This window comes from Sander lucioperca, chromosome 12 (genome assembly GCF_008315115.2).
Source record: "Sander lucioperca isolate FBNREF2018 chromosome 12, SLUC_FBN_1.2, whole genome shotgun sequence".
Classification (NCBI taxonomy): Eukaryota; Metazoa; Chordata; class Actinopteri; order Perciformes; family Percidae; genus Sander; species Sander lucioperca.
Genome location: NC_050184.1, coordinates 3124109 through 3138607, shown reverse-complemented (window position 1 = coordinate 3138607; position 14499 = coordinate 3124109). Strand labels below are relative to the sequence as shown.

Here is a 14499-nt window from a genome sequence, read left to right as displayed (position 1 = left end):
TCAGTGAGTGATTCCATCGAGTCAAAGGCTAACGTAGCAGCAGCAGCTAGCCCAGAGTCAGTGTCAGGACTTCAGTTGTCTTGTTCTCCTGGAGGGCCTCAAATGTAGGTGTGTTACGTCACCTGGCAACGCTATTGTCTCCCTCCAAATCTGTTTTGGATCCCTACTTAGTAGAGAATCCAAAGTTCACAGTCTGTATCAGTCTCAGGGTTTTTTTTATGAGGTCATGATTCAAACGTCGTCATTGTTTGAAGGGAACTCCCGGAGGTTAACGGTGTTATGTTGGTTGGGCTCCGTGTTTTAATCCTCTTGCGTGACGGTGAACCTTTGCTTTTCTGTCGGAGGGAAGGCTGAGTCTTCTTTCTGTAAGCGTCCCTCTTTGGACTGTCGGGGGCCCCCAGGTTCTCAGAAAGTCTTTTCTGAAACAATGCTTGGAACTGCTGAGCCTGCAACAAAAAGTTAAAGTACAGAGTTGATTGGAGACAGGCTTGGTTTAGATTTAGCAACTTTATAGTGGTGTATTTTTGGTTTTGCTACAGGCACTGAAGTCACAAATCTCACATTTGGATTTGTTTCCACCTTGTGTTTGTTTGTAAGTTGTTTGTATGTCTGTAAGGACATTAGTGGAATGACTTTCTAACACCAATGTGTCAATTAATATTTTTTAGGGCTGGGTTAAAAGAATCGATTCTCCAATTAAAATCAATCTTTGTTTGAGTGATCTGATATCGATTTATAAAATCCAGAAATTTATCTTTTAATATGTGCATTTTCACCATGGATGTATAAGTAAAAAAAGCAAAGTTTTTTGGGTGGTTTAATTCTTAATGTAAACATTGTCCTGGTGCATTATCATAATGTGTCATAATGTGACCAAAGTTCTTAGGTTGACGTGATGACATAGCTGACTCTCCAGTCTTTGCTGAGGACCATGAGGTGCGTTTTACAGTCCTGGGGAAAAGCTAGTGAATTTTGAGTTAAAGGGTAACTACAGTTTTTTTCAACCTTTGAAATTGGTCCAGTATTAAGCAAGATCGCTTCAGTCGGCAGCGGCGAAAAAATCTACAATATAAGTTCACAGGGCAATTGTACAGCTTGTATTTACCTTCACAAAAGTGCTTGTTTTACTGCTGACAGGCTCAGATTAATATTCTAAGTGTCTGACAACATTATGGAAAGGATCCCTTCAGAGAAAGACCTTTAAAACCTCTTTGAGACCGTTCTGTTTAACCAGAAACAGCTCTGAAGTCGCTAGCGCTAAACCCACCAGACTCCATTTAAAAAAACAATACTTTTAGCGTTTATAAAACCAAAACGGCTTTCCATAGTTTTCTTTTGTTTCTGTCGACTTTGAATGAAGTGTATTTTACGATGCTTAAATTACTGTTTATTTACACGGAGTCTGGTGGGTTTAGCAAACGCAATTTTGCAGATGGTTTTATGTTTAAAAAAAGGATCTTACTCTTTAACAGAAAGGTCGACCTCCTTAGAAATCCTTTCCATGATGTTGTCAGACACTTAGAATATTAACCTGTGGCAAAACAAGCACTTTTGTGAAGGTAAATACAAGCTAGACAATTGCCCTATTAACTTACATTGTAGCTTGTTTCACCGCTGCCGACTGCAGCGATCTCGCTTAATACTGGACCAATGTCAAAGATTGTTGTTCCCATCAGTCACTTAGACACAAAAACATAGGAAAATAGGGTCCAATTACCCTATAAGAGTTAATCCAACTACTGTTTGTACTGTACTGAGGTCATACCGTGTCTAGCTGTGCTGTGGTCGGAGGTGCTGTGGTGGTGGTGGTTGTTGTTGTTGTTGGGTAAGCTGTGGTTTGCTGCTGGCTCTTTGGTTTGGCACAGTACATCTCCAGATGCTGAAGTTCACAACCAGACGGCCGACAGCACTGGTCCACTATTCCTTTCCCTCTGGGCCGAGAACCGTAACCAGACCACGAACCTTTACCTGCAGAGAAAGAAATGTCCAACATTAGATTCTTTGTCTTTCTTTTAAAGGGCAACTTAGGTTTTCTTCAACCTGGACCCTATTTTCCCACCGTTTTTTTGTATCTAAGTGACCGATGGGAACAACAATCTTTGTAATTGGTCCAGTATTAAGCGAGAGCGCTGCAGTCAGCAACAGCGAAACAAGCTGGGTTAGGGTTACATGGACGATATGAAATATTTTGTTTTAATTAGAAATATGGACCATTTTCATGCAGAACACTATCCTATGCAAAGTTTATACTGTGAATTTTCCATTTTGCTGAGTGAGATTGAAGTGTGTCTTCTAAATGATTTCTGTTTGAAAAGCTCTCTGCTTTGCCGTTTCTCCCTGTCTACACCTTTCTTTGTTATTAATGTGAGAGCTGCTCTGCTGCTCTCAGATAACAAGTGTTTTAACAATAACGCTATCACACACTGAGGCACAGTGTTCTGCTTAGTACGTTGCCATTTTGGTGGGTTGCCATCACTCTGATAACGAGGAAAAAGTGGCCTTGGTCAGACAGAACAGGGTAAAGGTAATCATGTGAAAGGGCCTGTGTGCAGTGGGAGAGAATATATTCTAATACAGGCGGTTTCTCATGAAACATACGTACATTTTGCTACAAAAAAGTAATGCACTGTAATTCATATGTATTCCATGTATTGATTGCTGCATGCACCACATTAGGCCATTCATGTGGTCTGTATGCTGTCTGTAAGAGTGCAAAGCTCGGCACAGGGAGGAGGTTGAGGTGCGCAATTATGGAACCCACTGCAGTTCTAGGCAAGACCCGCCCTACGAAGCAACCCGATTGGTTTTACATTTAGCTAACTCTTTCTACCGTTTTATTATTACTTTTAGCTAACTCTTTCTACCATTTTATCATTACTTTTAGCTAACTCTTTCTACCATTTTATCATTACTTTTAGCTAACTCTTTCTACCGTTTTATCATTACTTTTAGCTAACTCTTTCTACCATTTTATCATTACTTTTAGCTAACTCTTTCTACCATTTTATCATTACTTTTAGCTAACTCTTTCTACCATTTAATTTTTACTTTTAGCTAACTATTTCTACCTTTTAATCCTTACTGTTAGCTAACTATTTCTACCCTTTAATCATTACTGTTAGCTAACTATTTCTACTGTTTAATTTTTACTTTTAGCTAACTATTTCTACTGTTTAATCATTACTTTTAGCTAACTATTTCTGCCGTTTAATCATTACTTTTAGCTAACTCTTTCTATCCTTTAATCATTACTTTTAGCTAACTCTTTCTACCATTTAATTTTTACTTTTAGCTAACTATTTCAGCAGTTTAGTCATTATTACTTATTTCTATGAATTATTCATTGGAATTCCCAACCGGTATATCAGCTGTAACACCTGAACACTATATGTTGCAGATATTTTTTTTAAAGATAATTTTTTTGGGCATGTAGATGTGAAAGGGGTGAGAGAGGGGGAACGACGAACATACAGCAAAGGGCCGCAGGTCGGAGTCGAACCCCCGGCCACTGTGTGAGGAGAAAACCTCTATACATGGACACGCGCGTGCTCCACCGGGTGACCCACCCACGCACCCAACATGTTGCCGTTATGTAAGAGTGTGTAAAAACTAGTTAGCAAGTTTAAACAGATAATGAAAAGCAATGAAAAAATGTTATGAATAAACCGCAAAAAGTAATGACTGAAATACTTAGCTTAAAATAATGATTAAAAGGTAGAAATAGTTAGCTTAAAGTAATGATTAAACGGTAGAAGTAGTTAGCTTGAAGTAATGATTTAAAGGTAGAAATAGTTCTCAAATAAGAAAACAGAAATCAAGACACTGTACCTAAATGAATGGATCTGTATTGTCTTATCTTTCTTGAATAAAAACATGGTTTTAAAAAAAAAGAAGGTAGAAATAGTTAGCTTAAAGTAGTCTTGCATTGCCAGACCTTCCACCACAGCGCAGGAAGGTCTGGCTAGTCCACACAGCATTCCAGGATGGGATAAAAATGTGCTCTGGTTTATTGGCATTTCTTTAAACCAGAGAGAGCAACGGTGCTGCTGCAAAAATAGCCTCAGGAAGGAAGTTGTTTTGGTGGAACGTGTACGTTCAAAAGTTGTTTTAGTCGTGCAACAGAAAACTCGGAGCAATCACGGAAGTGGAACGTCGTGCATATAGACTAACTTAAAGTAATGATTAAATGGCTGAAACTACAGTAGTACTTGCTGACCAAACCAACCTAAATATTGACAGTTTAATCATGATATGCATTTGGAACATAATTTGGGATACATAAAGGGGTACGTAAGTTCATCTGACAGCGCTGTGGGGGTACCTCAGACCAAAAAGGTTGGTAATCACTGATCTACAGTAGAGAGGAGCGCTGTTGTGGCTAGGCTTCATGTAAATAAATGAGCAGGGATGTGTTTAGTTGTTGTAGAGCTGATAACTTGTTCAGTGTTATTGACCATGACCATATCTGTGTTATACACCTCTGCCAGTGTAAGTGTTAACACGCAGGGTAGAATAACCTTGATAGCATTTGGTCCTATTGTCCTTTTGTACCTTTATTAATAATTAAAGTAGAAAAACAATAATCAATCTGCATGACATAACAAGATAGAATCTACCATCTTCATCTAAGGGCTACTTTAAAAAAACGAAAGTGGCCAAGAGCTACTTGCATCACATTGCTTACATTTATTTACATAACACACATAAGCTAAATTAAGCTACTGTTTGTACACGTATGAAATTGCAATACCCAAAGCTTATGAAAAATCTTCACTTCACGTCAAAGTTCATGGCTATTTTACACTTTTTAGTCCACATAGTTAGCGACATTGAAAATATTCCCATCAGGGTCCAAGAAAACATTACCACTTTACACTTCTATGGCCCACAAAGTTAGCTACCTCACGTAATATCGTGGTCATTTAATATCAACAAATATCTGATCCGGTCATTTTGTATGCATTTTAAGATGGTGCCAATGTGTCCAAACATTATCTGTTTCTACCTTAAGAATGTATTTTCACATTCTCAGTTTCCAGAGAGTTAATCTGAAAAGGGTAAATTCATTTTTTCAACCTGAACCCTATCTTCTCATGCTTTTGTGTCTAAGTGACTGATGGGAACAATCTTTGAAATTGGTCCAGTATTAAGCAAGACTCCTGCAGTCAGCAGCGAGGAAACAAGCTACATTGTAAGTTATTGAGCATTTGTGCCCATTAAACACCTTCAGTTTACATCCACAAAAAGTGCCACTTTTGCTACTGACAGGCTCAAATAACATCTCCAAAATCGCTATCGCCAAACCCACCAGACTCCATTTAAATAAACTGTAATTTTTATCTCAATTCAAAGTCAAGACAGAAACAAAATAAAACTCAAAAGCAAGTCTTGTCTGTCTTTCCACTGTTCCAACAATCACCACTCTGGTTTGAGTAAGATAAACCCTTAATTCACCCGTATACATGTGAAAATATGCTGGCTATATCGACACTAAAAGTTATGTTTATTTTAGTCTGGTGGGTTTTGCGATGGTGATTTCGGGGCTGATTCATGGTAAATTAAAAGGATCTTACTCTTTAACTAAAAGGTCTATCTCTGTAGGGATCATTTCCATAATGTTGTCAGACACTGAGAATAATAATCTGAGTCTGTCAGTGGCAAAAACAGAACTTTTAGTGGATGGAAATTGACGATAAACATTTGCCCCATAGGGTTACATTGCAGTCCGGTTTACGGCTGCTGGTTACAGCGTTCTCGCTCAATACTGGACCAATTTTAATCATATCCAAAGAAAAGGAGAATGTTAGTATAGACTTACCTAAATAGATTCCACGATCTCCACACACAAATATGAGATCACTGAGGAGATCAGTCCCACAGCGGAGTCTGGCTGCCTCTGAGGACAGCGGCCAGCCTGCCAGACACATGGTGGAGTAGAACATACACATCCGAACACACAACACCTGAAGACCAGAAGAAGAACTTTTAATACACAACTCAAACACAAAGTGGTTAATGGTTGCACACGTTTACATTCTGACGGAAGGTTAACACGGGAATAAGATTAAGACAGCTTGGACGGACAGTGTTTTCCCTAGGTTTGTGGAAGACATAGGTGCACTCATAGGTGTAATTTACAGGGGGGGGGGGGGGATAGGGGGGTTACAACCCCCCTTATTATCAAAACTGGCCAGTGCAACCCATCCCAAAAACCTATTATAATTCCCTTTACATAAAGACATTTGCACCATAAATTGATGCACGAAAGGTGTAAATTCTTTCAGAAAAAGAATCACCAGAATTTCACCAGAATGCATAAAATGAAGGGTTTGACGTTCAACATTTCAATTTTGCTAAAAAGTGATCTCAAACCCCCCAATGTTGAACCCAAAGTTACGCTCTTGGGTGCACGTATTTGGTGGAGGTTTTAGGGGTCCTCCCTCAAGAATATGTTGTTTTTCAATAAAAACAAAATGCAATATCACATCATTTTGGACCAATGTTACTATTACTACCGTATCTGTGTCTAAAACGTTAGAAAAGCTAGAGCAGATAATTAAACACACAACTTGCTAAAGAAGTCCACTGGAGACTAACTACAATCATTAGATCGGAGTCATGTAATCAAGTCATTTAGTTAGTGTTGACGCTCACATTGATTTTACAATCAATCGGCTTAGGTGCTGCCCAAAACGGCTTGGTGCTGCACCTAAGCGTTATAATGTAAAAACCCTGACTGAGTTTTACACCAAACGATTGAAACGAAAAGGAGCGCGCCCCCAACTCGAGCAAGACTTGTAAAAGAGATTCTGAATCCCAACGGGAACATTCCTGGTAGAATAAAGGTTAAATAAAAGAATAAAATTACCTTCAGTGTGTGTGGAGTGGCAGAAGGGCAGCAAGAGGAGTGCATCCTGTCTGTGTGGACTGACTCCAGGAGAACTTGAGTCTTATAGTCTGGCAGCAGGAGGGCAGGACCCCAGCGCTCAGGTTTCCTCCCCGCACTGCTCCTCCGCACATTGTTTCACACTCAAATCTCATCTGGAACTCATATCAGATGATTTGACATGCTGTCTCTGGGGACGAACTTGTTCTGCTGTGTTCCAACTACGTATGTAACAGGATATTCATCATTGTCACAAACACGATATCCATTTTTATATCATCAGGCCTGGACTCAAGGGTGTAGGTTTTGTTTAAACATTGGTGGGGAGACATTATAACCTGGGGGTCTGGGGGGGGTCCTCCCCCATAATATTTAAAAAAATCCAACACTTAATTTCCATCAATTAATCAATTCATTTTTCAACAATTTGTGCCTTTTCTGCATCAGTTTAAGCTGGAATGTCTTTACGTAAAGGAAATTTATTTTTTATGAATTATTCTCCTGTATTGTTCACTTTGTCGTAGTATTGTTGTTATTTTTTACCTCTTTTGGGGTAATCTTTCATATTTTTTGAGGCGGACAAATCTACCTCTTGTAATTATTGGGGGGGGACATATCCCCTGCATACCCCCCGAAATCTACGCCTATGCCTGGACTACTGTAACTCTCTTTTTACCTCAAAGTCAAAGTATCTTTAATAGTCTCCCCAAGGAGAAATTACAACAGAGACACACAACAAGCACAGGGTTAAAACAGTTAGAAGACAAATGTACATTGATCATCTAGGCTACTCAAAGAGCTGTGCAAATTGCAAATTACCATTTTCTATAGGCTACTTGTGCAAAAAAAGCCATCCTTCCTACATTCTTCTTTTCTACCATACATGCCTTACAATCGTTCCTACTTCCATAAGCATCCATGCATTCAGTCCTAAAAAATAAAACATTCATTTATCCATTCATAAATATCCTTACAATCCATTACCTGTCCCCACTTAGTCTGGCATTGCCAGACCTTCCTCCACAGCGCTGCAGAGGAAGGTCTGGCTAGTCCACACAGCATTCTGGGATGGGAGAAAAACGTGCTCTGGTTTATTGGCATTTCTTTAAACCAATCACAATCGTCTCTTGGGCGGGGCTAAACGCCGAGCGGAGCCACGGTGCCTCTGCAAAATAGCCTCGGGAAGGAACTTGTTTTGGTGGAACGTGTACATTCAAAAGTAGTTTTAGTCGTGCGAGAGAAAACTCAGATTAGACAGATAGTCTAGCTAGCTGTCTGATTTACCCTGCAGAGATCTGAGGAGCAGTTAACCATAGTCCTCACAAATCCACCGGAGGTTAGAACGCCAACACAGAGACAGAGGAAAATAACGGACATCCGAAAAGAGTGACATCCGGCGGAATTTTCTCATTGCACTGGTGGCCCATTAGGATAAGAATACATTATAAATTTGTATTAATTACACACAAGGCCATCCATGGTCTGGCTCCAGATTATTTCAAATAACTTTAACCCCTTACAGCCCAGCCTGGCCGCTACGATCAGCTGATCAAAACATTTTAGCTGTTCCACCAACCAAACTGAAAATAAAGATGACATTTTTTGGCTTTTGGAACAGCCTTCCCCTCAGTGTGACATCAGCTGACTCCACACACTTTTAAAGGCAGGGTTGGTAACTATTTCAATATACACTTTTTATATATTGTATATTGAAATGGTCTTTAAACCCCGACAGCAATAAATAACTTCTGGGCTCTAAAAAAGGAGCAAAAAAGATCTGTCATCTGTAGCTGCTGTAATCCTGTAAAAACGCCCACCAATCACTGCCTCGCACTGCTTGAAAGAACCAATGAAATGCCTCCCTGCCCCACTGTGCGTACTCTATCAGAGTTCCTGCAAGACTACCGGAGAATGGAGGAGAAAACTCAGCAAACGTTTCTGCTGCCGCGGTTACTTGCCACCGCCCGTCCTGCTAAAAAGGCAAAGAAATGAGACTGAAGCTGGAAAAACAGCGACTAGAAAAGACTGCAGATAAAACTAGAGGACAAACTTGAAATATATTATATTTGTGTTTATAGTGGCATGGAAATCATGAGCAAAGCAAGTAAGGTGACAAAGTATAAAAGTGCCAAAATTCCACATAAGGACCGAGGTTGGGGGTGGTGGAGGGCTCAAACAAACACGACTTTCACCCAGGAAACCAGGGTTCACGTCCCGTTTGAAAATAAATGTAAACGGAACAAAGAAAGCTACATTCACAATTTTTTTATTTTAGCATCGTAAAATACACTTCATTCAAAGTCTTCAAAGTTTTGGGTCGTCACAACTAACAACTCTAATAAATAAATACATAATTTACCGATTTACATGTGAAAATATGTTGGCTCTACACACTCTAAAAGTATTGGTTTTTTTAAATGGAGTCTGGTGGGTTTAGCGCTAGCGACTTCAGAGCTGTTTCTGGTTAAACAGAAAGGTGTCAAAGAGGTTTTAAAGGTCTATCTCTGTAGGGATCCTTTCTATAATGTTGTCAGACACTTAGAATAATAATCTGAGTCTGTCAGTGGCAAAACGAGCGATTTTGTGAAGGTAAACACAAGCTGGACAATTGTCCTATTAACTTACATTGTAGCTTGTTTCTCCGCTGCCGACTGCAGCGATCTCTTAATACTGGACCGATGTCAAAGATTGTTGTTCCCATCAGTCATTTAGACACAAACAAGGGCAATAACTGGAATATTATGTGCATATAAACATTGTCAATGTTACAGCCCAAGCCCCGTCTGTGTCACTCATTCTGTACTGGACACAAGTTAGTGAAGGGTGTACGGCGGCCCTGAGAGCACGACATGCACTGCAGCTTACAGAAACATGCAAATAGACACAACAAAAGCAAATGAAGAGAACATCTTCACGGATTTGATAACAAATGTGCAGCATGTAAAAAAAAGAAGGAAAAAAAAGAAACGCTGCACAGAGAGAAAACACAACAGATGCAAATAAAATATTGCAAGGCACACAGAACCAGTGGTGGAATGTAACTAAGTACATTTACTCCAGTACTGTACTTAAGTACAAATGTTGAGGTACTTGTACTTTACTCGAGTCTTTTCTTTTCATGCCACTTTCTACTTCTACTCCGCTACATTTCAGAGAGAAATACTGTACTTTTTACTCCACTACATTCATCTGTTACAGCTTTAGTTACTAGTTACTTTACACATTAAGATTTTTGCACACAAAACACATGTAGTTTATAAACAATGTAACACATCATATATATAGATAGTAAACAAATTTAAAAAATTTAAATAAAAATCCTTTAATATTAGTCTAAATAATTAATCATTTCTGTTTTTTAACTCAAGGATTAGGTTGGTGTTAGTGGTGTTTATAAGTGGTACTGAAAAGAAGAGTGAAACGGCAAAAAGCGTCAAAAACATTGAAAAAAGTGCCAAAAGTGTCGGAAAAAAGAGACAAAAACGTCAGATATAGTGCCCTATCTTACACCCAGCGCAGCCCAGGGCCCGACGCAAGTGGCTTTGCTAGTTTAAGACCGACGATTTGCCCATCTGTGCGCCCATGGGCGTGCTGGTCTTACAGGGAGGTGTGTTCAGGTGCATTCTGGGCGTTTTGCTATCTTGAGGCAGCGGGAAGTGATAACACCATTGACCAACAAAAAACTGGTCTAAAGTCAATAACGCAGCATTTCATAGTTATTTAAACGCCTGCTTCACCTCGTGGAGTTTTGGTGACACAGTGCTCGTGCCAAATATGATCTGCTCGCGCGCTTTCACCAGATCAGTTTCTTCTCCTGAAAATCTCTCCTTCCTGCTTAGCAAATCCTCCATCATAATAGTAATGCTCCAAGGTCCAAACACACCTGGCTTTTAAAGGGAATGGGAGATGATCTCGGATTGGTTTATTGCATGTTACGCCCAAAACACACCTCTGATTAATGAAGACACTAAGTACAACCCTTTTGAACCATGCGCCCGGCACACAGACCCTTTTTTCCGCCGTTAAACTAGCAAAAGTGGATTACACGCCCTAAACGCACCTGCGGCAGGCGCTTCACGCCGTGCGTTTAGATAGTTAAGATAGGGCCCACAGAGTTGATTTTCAGTTTTGATCTGAGAGGATGACAAGTGCATGGTCCACTGGAAGACAACACAAGGGTTAATATATGCATATTACAGGCTCCTAACACACTCTCACATGCAGGGTTCAACAATAAGGATTGCCTAATGGCTCGGGGAAAGTAAAATGCCATGTCGGGGCAAGTACATTTAACAACACGCCTCTAAAAAAAAAAGGAAAGAAGTCCCCCCTCCCCTCCTTGTATTTATGTGTGTGACACAAATGAATATAAACAACCAAAAAGTCACAGCTTTGTACTCGCACTTCTTTATTGCAAAACACAAATATTTGCAGCAACGGAAACGTAGCCCTATCCTACGAGACTTTATGTGAAAAAGTCAATAACAAACAGTTGGTCCAAAAAGTGTCTATGTTAAACGTGATATACGTTTGATACAAAATAATATTTCATCAGAGGAATACGCACATTTTGAAACATGAGCAGAATCGAAGCATTCTGGGACACAGACTCAATCCAACGATTGGATAAATTCGAGTGAAGGGAGCCGAACATCCGGCGTCCAGACTTCAGAAATCAAAAGTCCTTCTCACTTTCTTTTCTTTAAGAAAGAGGTGTCCCAAAACAAAAATGACAAATTGGGGAAAAGTCCCATTCATCCACATACAACGTCCACATTATGAGAAGCATTTTAAATCAGTTAATAATAATAATAATAATAATAATAATAAGTAATAAATTAGTCAACTATTGAATTAAATCACCAACTATTTTAATAAACGTTTAATCGGTTTGAGTCATTTTTTGATTGAAAAAAAAGTTAAACTTGTGTGATGTCAGCTTGTTAAATGTGAATATCTTCTAGTTTCTTCTCTCCTCTGACAGGAAACTGAATATATTTTGAGTTGTGGACAAAACAAGACATTTGAGGACGTCATCTTGGGCTTTTTGGGAAACACTGATCCACATTTTTCACCAATTTCTGACATTTTAAAGACCAAACAAGTAACCGATTAATCAAGAACATAATCAACAGAATGAAACTTTGTTTACATGTGTGTATGCATTCATATGTATGTATGTATGCGTATATATATATATATATATATATATATATATATATATATATATATATATATATATATATGCACTTTTTATATACACACACAAACGTATCTGTACTTAGTAGACAAATGTTTGTTAATCTTGTTCAGCGGTGTTGTCCTTTTTAGCTGTAACGTTAGGTCTATTTCGGTTGTACTTTGAGTCGGTTGTACTTTAAGAGCAACAAAATGCCGGAGTCAAATTCCCTGTATGCGTTTACACTTAGTTGGCCATTAAAACTGATTCTTCTGATTCTAAAATCTTAAACACCCTCCTTCTAACAGTAAGACCACAAAAAGGGAAAGGTCAGGGGTCAGGAAACCATTCGCCTCCCAAGCAAATGTCAAAGAAATGCAACTACTAGTTTTCAAAAGAGCTTGTCGTCAAGTACGTTTACATGTACACTAGTATTCTGGTTTCAACCCTTGTGTTGTCTTCCCGTCAACCATGAAAAAAACACTTTTGTTGTCCCTATCTCAATGTTTCAGTCACTTTTATCTAAGTTTTGTATTTTAGTGGGGGTTTTTTTTCCATTGTTTTGGTCACTTTTTTCAACATTTTATTTGCTTTTCTGACGGGTTTTTCCCCGCTTTTACCCAATGTTTTTGTCACCTTTTCACTGTTTTGGGTGCTTAATTTTGACGTGTTTGACACCTTTTTTTTTTGCGATTTTGACCAGGGTTTTTTTCATCGTCTTTTTTAACGCTTTGTTGCATTTTCATTTTCGGCGCTTTATCGACGTCCTATATTTTCTGATATAAAAAAAACTGTGAAAACAAAATTTGACCCGAGGACAACATGAGAAATTTTAATTATATTCCGGATATATTGTAGTCTGGCTATCACCAGACCAAGCTCAATCTTTTAAGATTGAACATTAGTCTGGGGAGTCTGCTCTGTATTTTCTACTGCACAAGAGGCGTGATCAACGAGCATAGCTCAAATGACTCTACTGGATAGTCCTTCAACCAATCAGAGCAATGATCCGGGTGACGTAGCAGCGACAGCGGCATCATCGGGTTGCTGCGTTTCGGTGGCCGCCATGTTGAATGTAAACAAGAAGCTGCTTGGTCGCTTCTCTATCGTCATTGTGTTAAACCCGCCAATAGCGCGCCAGGTGGATAAGCCAGTTTGTGATTGGTCGCCGCAAATTTGTAACGGAAGCAGGATCGATAAACGTACAGCTTTCCAGCCTGAGCTGCAGGGAGAAATCAAATCGCCTGCAGATCGGGCTGGCTTTACCCAGTCTAGATATATAGAAACTTGTGCAGCATTTACATGCTGCACAAGTTCATAGTGTTCATAGTACAGCTGTAAGGAGTAGTCAAATAAAAACAATCATCTCCAACATATTTTGATAGTCGATAAAAGTAATTTTTCATGCAAAAATAAAAAAAATTTGAAAAAAGAAAATGCTGTTTTCAGCCTCTAAAATATGGAGACGTCCTGCTCTTTTCTGTTTTTAAAAACCATATTCAACTGAATGTCTTTGGGTCGTCAACATAAGACATTTAAAGACATCACCTTCGACTTTGACAAACTGGGATGGAGATTTCTTTTCACCATTTTCGGTCATTTTATGCATCGAACGATTAATCGAGAAAAGAAATCGCCAGATTAATCGATAGGCCGGGCACCGTTCAAAAGGTTCCGATACCGGTTACGGATACCATGACTACGATACCGGTTCCTGAACAATACCAAATTTATAAAAATTAAAAAAATTAAAAACATTAATAGTTCTTTGTAGAAGCATGCTGTGTGCTGATTGGCTCACTGACGCTGATGAGATTTGCTCCTTAGGTATTGGTATTATTTGTTATTGAATGACATTTTTGGATACTCGATAATAAGGAGGCAATTTGATCGGTGCATAAAAAGTATCGAATTTGGTATCCAGCTCTATTAATCGATAATGAAATGAATCGTTAGTTGCGGCCGTAGTTCAAGGGTAAATATCTTAAAGGAGAAATCCGGCGCAAAATGAACCTAGGGGTTAATAACACGTGTACCGAGTCGACCGTTCTCTGGGATATGTTTTCATCACAGTAGCGTTCACGTATACAGGCGGGCGCCATCTTGGGAAAACAGTCACGATCATTCGAACCATGAACGCCGTGCTTGAGCTATGTAACTGGTTACTGGTTGCACGGCGTTCGTCGTTCGACCGGTCGTTCCCAAGATGGCGGCCGCATGTATACGTGAACGCTACTGTGTTTATAAAACTATATTTTTAATAAACTGTCTGTACACTCACAAAGTTCTCAATGCCTTGGTTTACATGTAGGGACCCTCGTTATGCTACCGTGGAAGTGTGGTGCTATTTAGAACCTTGTTAGTGGTGTAGAAATAGAGATTTCTTTTTACTTTACCAGTGCCCCGACGACTAGCGTTATAAGCTAATTAGCGG

The 14499-nt window shown here is 39.3% G+C and overlaps 1 protein-coding gene across 1 annotated transcript; it reads right to left on the bottom strand.

The window, feature by feature from the left end:
• Window positions 1-142: 142 nt before the first annotated feature.
• On the bottom strand, window positions 143-7059 carry igf3 (insulin-like growth factor 3). The gene is made up of 4 exons (XM_031311531.2): window positions 6869-7059; window positions 5819-5963; window positions 1766-1968; window positions 143-446 (listed from the first exon to the last, which is right to left on the bottom strand). Exons 1-4 carry the CDS (start codon window positions 6911-6913, stop codon window positions 225-227), a joined length of 615 nt encoding a protein of 204 aa, XP_031167391.1. The 5' UTR covers window positions 6914-7059; the 3' UTR covers window positions 143-224.
• Window positions 7060-14499: the final 7440 nt, after the last annotated feature.

Coding starts and splice junctions, on each gene's coding strand:
- igf3 (XM_031311531.2), bottom strand. CDS start 6,913: ATGCACTCCTCTTGCTGCCCTTCTGCCACTCCACACACACTGAAG. Junction 5,964..6,868: donor CCACTCCACACACACTGAAG/GTAATTTTATTC, acceptor TCTGGTCTTCAG/GTGTTGTGTGTTCGGATGTG. Junction 447..1,765: donor CCACAGCACAGCTAGACACG/GTATGACCTCAG, acceptor TTTTTGTTGCAG/GCTCAGCAGTTCCAAGCATT.